This window comes from Cebus imitator, unplaced genomic scaffold (assembly GCF_001604975.1).
Source record: "Cebus imitator isolate Cc_AM_T3 unplaced genomic scaffold, Cebus_imitator-1.0 Scaffold16, whole genome shotgun sequence".
NCBI lineage: Eukaryota > Metazoa > Chordata > Mammalia > Primates > Cebidae > Cebus > Cebus imitator.
Window position 1 is genome coordinate 8,809,178 of NW_016107331.1, and position 10,706 is coordinate 8,819,883.

At 34.9% G+C, this 10,706-nt stretch overlaps 1 protein-coding gene across 9 annotated transcripts in view; it reads right to left on the bottom strand.

Annotated features, from left to right (window-relative positions):
* Positions 1–10,706, bottom strand: part of TMEM161B (transmembrane protein 161B) — a 76,039-nt gene that overhangs the window by 42,185 nt on the left and 23,148 nt on the right. For 4 of the 9 annotated variants that reach the window (XM_017508214.2, XM_017508197.2, XM_037731334.1 and 1 more), the window contains exon 2: positions 5,407–5,510. The exons of 4 other annotated variants lie outside the window; for them this stretch is intronic. In XM_017508214.2, the coding sequence (XP_017363703.1) occupies positions 5,407–5,510 (104 nt within the window). Of the gene's footprint in view, positions 1–4,581; positions 4,726–5,406; positions 5,512–10,706 lie in introns of those variants that run through there. One more of the 9 variants, XM_037731325.1, reaches the window with a different exon arrangement.

A 10,706-nucleotide genomic window follows, 5' to 3' on the forward strand; every position in this document is an offset into this window, starting at 1 on the left:
TGTGTTGAAATTTGATCCCCAATGTGATGGTATCTGGAGGTAGCAACTTTCAAAAGTTACTAGTTCCTGAGGGTAAAGCCCTCATTAATAGGATTACTGCCCTTTTAAAAGGAGGTCAGAGAACTTGCTTGTTTTCTTTCTACCAGGTGATGATACAAGAAGTAAGCAGTCTGTAACCCGGGAGAGGGTCCTTACCACAACCTGACCATACTAGCCTGCTGACCTCAGGCATATATCCTCCAGAACCGAGAGAAATACCTGCTGTTGATAAGCCACCCAGTCTATAGTACTTTGTAATAGCAGCCCTAACTGACTAAAACAGTCACTAATGAGTTTTAGGCTCCATTCTAAATCTCTATAATTTTAACCAGTGGCAGGAGGCTTAAGTGAAAACAAATACCACTTAAAACCTAGACAATCTTTCAGCATAGGTAGCTAAAATACTATCTGTTATACACATTCTCTTGTTACTTGTTAGAAATTCTAATAGAATACCACGAACATTCTGGAACTGGAAGTTAGAAAAGCTAAGGCGAGGAGAGCAAGGACTCAGGCATTCCATATGGGTAGTAGCTGAAGGTTTAAACCTTTCCCTTAGGTCATAGGTCCCACCTACTGTGCATTTGAATAGTAGGTTTCTCTCACCAAAGGGAACTTGCAGATTACTGGATCAGGCAACATGCAATAAAGAACAGGCAAAAAGAATTAGAGCAATTGAATACGAAGGTGTTATAACACCCTCTTTAACTGATACTGGATGAGACAAAATCAGAATAAATCTGACCATAATATACTTTCAATGAGGGACATATGAAGGGAAACAGCAGACAAAAGTAGACTTAGGAAGATAAAGGGGTGGAGAAAAATGCATGAGATTTGGACTGAAAATTAGGAAAACAGAAAGCAGGTTCAGCAAGGAAGCTATTATGGAGAAAAAGCAGTATTCTACTCTTCATGCAAAACCCACTATTCAAATGTACAAAGAATATAACCTAACACTTACCTCTCCAAGAAAAGAGGGGCCAAGCAAACTTCAAAACAAAAAGGAACTTTTATTACAATACAAAGTAGTGAACACTTTGGCTACAAATCAGTGGTATGAGGGGCATAAGAATGCCCTTAACTGATGTGACTAGCTGTTAGAACAAGTGTTCCTTTCATGAGGGAAAGCAGCTCACAACAGAGAAGCAACTTCTTATGAATTTTTTTCCCTTTTAGGAAGGAAAGAGAAAGAGTGTGAGAGCACTAGGCTCTTAAACTCTACTTAATACTTAGCATGCTTTTGGTAATAAAATGCTGATATGCCTTTTGATTTAATTTAAAATAAAAGTTGACTATGTTGTCATGTGAGAACACAGCAAGTGAACTGCATACTACTTATAACCTGAAGGATATATTCTAAAAGACAAAGTACGGCTTGAAAAAAAAAATAGAAAAAGAAAATAATTTAAATAAATTACTCTATAAACTGCCAATAAAAGTTACAGTGAGTATAGAAAGTTATATGTGTCTCCTCGACCAAATTTAAAACTCTATTCAAGCATGACAGTTCCAGGACAAGATGCGGAACTGATGAGCAGCCACAAATCACATAAATACTAGACTGTGAATCAGACTTCCAGGATAAGAAGTCTGGATCTGTTTCATTTATCAATGTGTGAAATTGAGTACATAATTTAAAACTTGTTTTGCCATTTGTAAAAATGGAGATAATATTGCCTATGGCAGAAAGTAACTAGGTACTCACCAATCTTGTTTTTTATGTCATAGGTATTATTTCCCAGCCTCTCCTGCACTTTGGCCAGAACTAGTCACAGGGCTCCAGCCTATGTAACATGAGCAAAAATGATGTATCTGCTTCTAAGTTTGACACCTTAGGATCTCCTGAAAGATCCACATCCCACTCTCTCTTCACTCACCAGTTGGCACAGCAATCTAACAGGGGACTCCAAGGTAGCAGGAGGAAAAAAGGAGCCATAAGGGAAGGACAGCTTGGAGGTCAGCTGAGCCCTTGAGTCACCATTTTGTGAAGGACCTACCTGGAGAGCTGCTCAATCCCTTTCTGATTCCCCATTTGACCCTGCTTCCTGTCTGAAGAAACTGAGAAACTTGCATTAATTTTATAATACTGAGATTTTAGTTGTAACATATCAACACATCTCCCTAGTTCAATAAACAGATCCAAATGAAAAAAAAAAACATTTAAAAAACTGTATCAGTATAAAGCTTTAAACAATTATAAAGGTAATATTAATGGAATTAAACCAGACTAAAGACTATACACAGTTTCTTTTTTAAAAAAGTTTAAAAATACAGTCTAAAAAATAATACTAATAGCAATAAATATTATTTAACAAGAGCTAGAAAATTAGTATATTTTTTAGTATTAAAAATCAACAGACTGCTAATTTCTAAGTAAAAGCTGCTTATTCCTTCAAGTATAATTGCTTACTTCTTCAGGGTATTAACTCTTTCAGGAAAATGGCTTACTCATTAAGTCAACATACAATTGTCCCTAGGTATCTGAGGGAAACTGGGGATAGGTGGGGGACCAATACCCACAACACCCCTTCCAGGATACCAAAATCCAAAGATGTTCAAACTCCTTATATAAAATTTTCATTTGCATATAAACTACATACATTCTCCTTTATACATTAAGTCATCTCTAGATTTCTTATAATAATACAATGTAGATGGTATATAAATAGTTTTTATCGCGTATTTTTTTAACTTAAACTTGTACTTTTTTCTGAATAGTTTTGATCCATGATTGGCTGAATCGAGAAATAGGGAGCGCAAACTGCACTAGAATCAGATGCCACTTCAAACTCTCCATTTCAAAGGGAAAGCGGTCAATGAGAGACAGGGACATATTAGCTGACACCAAAAGAGAAGCCATAACTATAAAAAAAAAATGAACATTTATTTACAGTTTAGGATTATCAATGGGATAAATGAATATTAACATGATATAAACAGAAACAAATTTCTTCTGTCATACTCATGATTAATCTTTCATGTTATCTATTTACTTGAATAGTTCTATTATATAGTTCTATTCAATACAGTCACTCTCAAGCCAGCCTATTCAATATAGTCATTGCCATGCCATCCTACACTATTCATAGCATGATCTTCTCTCCTTAAATATCCTTTAAGCATTTTATAGACCCTAAAGAATGCCCTCAGATTCTCTATCTTTAACCCAACTGCATCATATGATTTAAAATGCAAACTGTCATTTCTGATCAATAATATTTTTACATAGGCAATTTACAATTTTAGATTTTTTCAGTATTAAAACAGAATCATTATATATTACAAAAGGCTCATAAAACAATAATTATGCCAAAACAATAAAATCAACAATCTTATTCAATCGAGATAAATGACAACATGACCTCAAAATTTTAGGACTTAACTTTAAAAAAAGGTAGATGATCTTAAAAACATAAAACAAAATTGGGAAGAAATGAAACTACCTATAGCAGAAAAGTAACTATTACTAGACTTTCTCAATATCCTTAGAACCTGATATGGATTAAAGACAGCATTAATTAACACAAATGTGCTTATAAAAGTAAGTCAAGATCACAAAGAAAACCAATTTCATGTTTCTTTTTAAAGAGTTTACCCTCAAATTATCTATGTATACTTATGACACATTCTAATGAGAAAAAGGTTTTAAAAATAAACTCTTTCAATATTAATAAAGATAACAAGGTTTTTGATCTCTCAAGGCTTTAGTTTTCACTGGTGAGTGTAAGTTTTATAGAAATAAATGGAAAGCAAAATATGTAACAAGATGAAAATGCATATACACTAAAAGGGGACAAGATTGCCAAGATCTTTACAGACAAAGAGGAGATATGGAAGTGACATCACATCATAAGCATAGTTTAGAAACCTACAGTTCTCAAGAGAAAATAAGCTACCTTAATGTATGTTATGTAGTTTACTAACTGAGATCCTTTTTACTTCAAATTAATGATAATTTGCCCAGCTGATATTTATCTTTTCATGATCTTCAAAAAATGGTTTTGGTAAGCGAAATCAGTAAGCAAGATTGCACAGACATATTAAGCCTAAACAGTAAAAAACTAGTTAAAGATTATTGATTTTTCACTTATTTTAGACTTTACCAAAACTTTAGTTATTTTTTTTATTTTGCTCCTAAAAATGTGCATTTGTAAAAAGCTCACTTACACATTCATTATACATACACATACGTGTATATCATATTGTTCCAAAAAAATTTTAAAGTAGTCTAAATATTTTTCAGTATTTAAAAATCAATATGGAAAAAAGTAGAAAGCACAGAGGAGAATATAAATACTTTAAAAAAGAAAGTAAATTCTGTGAAGAAAATTTAAGCTTTGTAAATAGGATGGCCCTGAATGAAAAGCACATTTGTCTTGAAGAACATGAAATCATTACTAGAAGAGCTAGCCATTGCTTTTCTAACTTCAATAGGCCTAACCAAAAGAAAATGGATATACAAAGCAGTAACAGAATTTGGTTATTTAACTGAAATAAATAATTGAAGTAAATAGTCATGGTACCACATTTATCACTTACCTTTCACAGTTACACAAGATTTTGGCATGCTTTTCTCTGTGCAGACTTTCCTTGATTTCGCCTCACTGTATCTATATCTATTCTTTTTTAATCTACTTTTTTTGGGAGATGGGAGGTACATGTTTCAGCAAGGCTACTTAGCTCCTTTATGGAAGGAATAGGGATTGTGAGCTTATAGTGTAGTAGACAAAATTAAAATCCTACAACATAACTTTATCCCCTCCTTGCTAAATTAAACAGTTTAAAATTCTTTGCAGTAAAACTAAGAACTGTTAACACTCATATTATAATAAATTCTGGACTAAGCCACCAATAGAATATATGCTTTCAGTATTTTCTTCCAACAATGGTAAAAATATTGAAGCACTTGGATTTACAATGTCTCACCCCCTTGTTGACCAAATTTTTTTTAAGGTAACTCGAGAAAATATGTAGTATTCTCAGTGACCACAGAGATGAAAAAAAAAAGGTGGAGGTGAGAGGAGTGAATTCTTGTCTTTGATCCTATTATCTTTGTGCTAAACAGGTAAACTACTAGTATCTCAAACTAACAGTAATAAGGAAGCTATAGCCAGGCAATCCCAGCACTTTGGAGGCCGAGTTGGGAGGACTGCTTGAGGCCAGGAGATGGAGAACTGCCTGTACAGCATAGCAAGGTCTTGTCTCCACACGCAAAAAAATATTTTTTTTTTTAAAGAGATATAAGAAAGCCAGATTTTTCTTATGACTTTGTTTTATCTTTTAGAAACAGTCACTAGGGAGTTAATCATTTTGGTAAACTAGAGATTGAAAGTGTCAGTTGAAATCAGCCTAACCTTGCCTTACCTGCCATTACAGAGTAGCCATCGAGCAAGAGAATAGTGAGGTATAATCTTCTGCATGACACTGGCCATCACCATGGTAACAACCAGCTGTATACCTATCACACCCTGTGTAAAAAAAACAAACAAGTTTAATAATGAATGAATTTGGATTTAGGGACATTGCTGGAAAACTTTCTGTACATTTTGAAAATTACATTTTAAGAAAAATGAGTTTACTATGAAAATACATTACTCTTGCCTTTCTATAGCTGCAAGCTTCACAATTACAGATCAAAAATATGCAGGAAAAAAAACAGTAAAAAATACTATTAAAAATATATTACAAATTTAAATAATAGAGTATAAAATCTATTAACAGAGCATTTACATTGTATTAGGTAATATAAGTAATCTAGAGATGATTTAAAGTATACAGGAGGATGTGCATAGGTTATATGTAAATACTATGTCATTTTATGTAAGAGACAAAAATGGCCCTTACATAAAAATGATTTTGGTATGGGGTAGTCCAGGGACAAATCCCCTGTGGATACTGAGGGACAACTCTTAAATTCTGGCAATTAGGTATTCAAGATCACATAGTTTAATATAAATTTAAAATGAATTAGCATATACATCTGTAATCTATTCTCAAGAAATGTTCTGCATGAATTAAGGATATCAAAATAAAGTAGAAAGTGATTTCTTCTTCCTTCTCCAATTTACTCAACACACTTAAAACATAAGCTTGACAAGCTTTAAAAAAAATATGGCTGTTTTTAATTCTAGGTGGTAGCGATCATAAACCATTAACTATACTAAGTGTGATGGCAGAACTGGCCTGAAAGTCACTAATAAAGAAAACTGAACTGATGCTGTTACCACCCACTTCCAGTGAATGGGTCTTAATGTCCAACAATCCTCTTAGTTTACTCTCATGGATCCCTCCCATATTCTTCATGATGGCTAATTCAAACCTTCTTCCCTCTCCTCACACCTTCAATTCCCTTCAAACGTCTAACTCTCCACTCGGTAGAGGACATCTACTTTACAGGGAAAACAGACACAATCAAATGGGAAACCTCTCACTTCCCACCAATAAGCTCACAAAATCACTTATATATGCACCTGTCTTTTCCCATATCCCCAGAAATAAGAGCATCTTCTATAGAAAGCAAATCTATCTGTGCTTTAGAGCCCACTCTCTTTGATTTTCAGGAACTTCCACCATTGAACAGTCTTCCTCTCTTCTTTAATATCTTTTCTATTTTGAATCCCTCCTATCAGCATTGTAACACCTGTAAATTTCTTTTAATTTTTCTAAAGAATTATAATTTCCCTGTTTGACAGCCTTCTCCCAACCTCATATTCAGAGCCACTTTTTAAGACTTGTTCTGTTCCCATTTTCTCATATCTCCCACACAGTATCCATCTAACTTCTACACCTCAGTGTATTCCTCTGAAACATGTACCATAAAGGAAGATCATTCCATCTTGACAAATTATTTTTCCTCAACTTAAATCTCAGCAGTATCCTACATGATATACCACATTCCCTGTTTTATTATCATATTGATGATCAATCCTTTATCCTCCCCTTTGCTGGCTTCTTCTCTAGCCAGGCACTCCAAAAATAAAGTTGAAATCTTATCTCAAACCTAATAGATCAAAAAAGCACTTAAAAATGTTAAGGCTGGGCATGGTGGCTCATGCCTGTAATCCCAGCACTTAGGGAGGCCAAGGCAGGAGGATCACCTGAGGTCAGGAACTGGAGACCAGCCTGGCCAACATGGTGAAACCCCAACTCTACTAAAAATACAAAAATTAGCCAGGCGTGGTGGCATGTGCCTATAATCCCAGCTACGCAGGAGGCTGAGGAAAGAGAATCGCTTGAACTCAGGAAGTGGAGGCTGCAGTGAGCCGAGATCGTGCCACTGCACTACAAGCTGGGCAACAAGAGAGAGACTCCAACCCCCTCCCGCCCCCTGCCCAGCCAAAAAAGCTAAAAAATTTAAGAAGAAAAAACAGTATGGCCTATTGATTTAGGAGAATGGATTCAGAACCCAAACTGCCTAAGTTACAAGCTGTTCTACATTACCTACTAGCTATGTGACTTTGGACATGTTATTTAAACATTCTGAAAGTCTAGTTCCCCTTCTATAAAATGGAGTTAGTAACTCCATCTGCTTCATCAAGCTGTGCTTAGAAATTGTTCCTGGTACAGAGTTATGTTAGTACTATTTGTTTTTATCATCATTGTTATTATCACTACTAGTAGAAGACAAAATTTTTCATATGAGGTCAAGAATAAAGACTTTCAAAAGGAGACAGCAGTATCCTAAATGATAAAAGACCAAGTCGAAAAAAAAAAATCAAATTTCTGCATAAAGAAACTATAATATAAACAATGTAAAAAGATTAATTGGGGAAAAGTATAACTCATCACAAAGAGATAATAGATATTACAGAGATTTATTATAATTAGTAAAATATCAGTTGTCTAATTAAAAAAATATGTACAGACAGTTCTCAAAAAAAGTTAAAAAATCGTTCTTAAACAGGACCATTTATTTACTTAACTTTTATTTTAGGTTCAGGGGTACATGTAAGGGTTTGTTATATAGGTAAGCTGCATGTCACAGGGGTTTGGCGTACAAATTATTTTATCACTCAGGTAATAAGCATAGTCCCTGATAGGCAGTTTTTCGATCATCGCCCTCCTCCTACCTTCTATCCTCAAATAGGCCCTGGTGTCTCATTCCCTTCTTGGTGTACTCAGTGTTTAGCTCTCACTTATAAATGAGAACATGCAGTATTTGGTTTTCTGTTCCTGCATTAGTTTGCTTAGGATACAGGCCTAAACTCCATCCATGTTGCTTCAAAGGACGTGATCCCATTCTTTTAATGGCTGCATAGTATTCTATGGTGTATATGTATTCAATACCACCTTTTCTGTATCCAGGCTACCACTGATGGGTATTTAGGTTGATTCCATTGTGTTCGCTATTGTGACTAATGCTGCAATGAACATATATGCATGCATGTGTGTTTACGGTAGAATGATTTACAGTCCTTTGGGTATATACCCAATAGTGAGATTGCTGGATCAAATGGTAATCTGTTTCAAGTTCTTTGAAAAATCGCCACACTGTTTTCCACAATAGCTGAATTAATTTACATTCCCACCAGCAGTGCATAAGTGATTCTGAATTATCTCCATAACCTCACCAGCATGTGTTATTTTTTGACTTTTTATTAACAGCCATTCTGACTAGCATGAGATGGTATTTCACTGTGGTTTTGATTTACATTTCTTTAATGATTAGTAATGTTGAGCATTTTTTCATATGCTTGTTGGACACATAAATGTCTTCATTAGAAAAGTGTCTGTTCATGTCCTTTGCCCGCTTTTTGATGTGGCTGTCTGGTTTTTGCTTGTAAATTTGTTTATGTTCCTTATACATTAGAAATATCACACCTTTGCCAGGTCCGTAGTTTGCAAATATTTCCTCCCATTCTGCAGGTTGTCTGTTTAGTCTGTTGATAGTTTCTTCTGCTGTCCAGAAGCTCTTTAGTTTAATTAGGTCTCATCTGCCAATTTTTATTATTGTTGCAACTGCTTTTGGCATCTTTGTCTCGAAGTCTTTGCCAGGTCCTATGTCCAGGATAGTATTCCCTAGGTTATCTTTCAGGGGTTTTATTGGTTTTTTTATTTTAGATTTAAGTTTTTAACCCATCTAAGTTGATTTTTGTACATGGTGTAACGAAGGGGTCCAGCTCTACTCTTCTGTATATGGCTTGTCAGTTATCCCAGCACCATTTACTGAATAGGAAGTCTTTTCCCATTGCTTGTTTTTGTTGATTTTGTCAAAGGTCACATGGTTGTAGGTGTGTGGCATTATTTGAGTTCCCTATGCTGTTCCACTGGTGTATGTGTCTGTTTTTGTACCACTACCATGCCGTTTTGGTTACTATAGCCTTGTGGTATAATTTGAAGTCGAGTAATGTGATGCTTCCAGCTTTGTTCTTTTTGCTTAGGACTGCCTTAGCTACTTGAGCTTTTCTGGTTCCATATGAATTTTAAAATAGTTTTTTCTAATTCTGTGAAGAATGTCACTGGTAGTTTTGATAGGAATTTGAATCTGTACATTGCTTTGGAATTTGAATCTGTACACTGCTTATGGCCATTTGGACAATATTAATTCTTCCCTTCCATGACCACAGAAAGTTTTTCCATTTGTTCGTGTTTTCTCTGATTTCTTTGAGCAGTGTTTTGTAATTCTGGTTATGCAGGTCTTTCACTTCCTTGGTTAACTGTATTCCTAGGTATTTTACTCTTTCTGTGGCTACTGTGAGTCAGACTGCATTCTTGACTTGGCTCTCAACTTTGTGTTGGTGTATACGAATGCTACTGATTTTTATACATTGATTTTGTGTCCTAAAACTTTGCTCAAGTTGTGTATCAAATTAAGGTGCTTTGGGGCAGAGACTATGGGGTTTTCTGATATGGAATCATATAATCCACAGACAGGGATAAAAAGAACAAAGCTAGAGGTACCATGTCACCCAACTGTTTTTTAAAACGTCTACCAAACCAGACTCAACTATGGTTTTATTTGTGGACATTTTAATATCTTACACTCTATCAACTAGGTTAAAGTTCAGTTCATTTTTCTATTAAGCTACCATCAAAGGTTGCATTTTTTTACCCCTTTCTTTCACATTTCCTATCACTTGAATTTACTGTCCTATTTTCTGTGTAGTTTGTGGTACAAGTTCTACAATCTCCGTACAATGAATGCCATTACAAAGAACTCTTTCAGGCAGAACAAGACCAAGAAATACATTAGTAAGTATTCCAAAAGGTTGATCTATTTGAGATTATAGACTTAAAAGCAAGAGATCATTTTGTAGTCAGACAAAGTTTTGTAGACAAAGTGAATATCAACCTACCCTTAAAAGAAGTGGCAGCAGTACACAGAATCTTCAAGGTCATAATTTAATAAAATCTCTCACAAACATATATAATAATTTATTAAGAGTATGTATATGATTTCTGTTCCTTAACAGCAAAAATTATGTCTTAGTCACAACTGCTAGTCACAGCTGTCAAATGGTATTTCAGAAAGACTGACCTGAAAGATACATATGAGGGAGTGTATAAATTGGGGAACTCCCCTTCCTCTAAATCACTAAACATGATAAAATACTGCTGACAGATCTACCTTTAAAGATGTAAATTATGGGCCAGGGGCAATGGCTCAGGCCTGTAATCCCAGCACTTTGAGAGGCTGAGGCAGGTGGATCACGAGATCAAGAGAT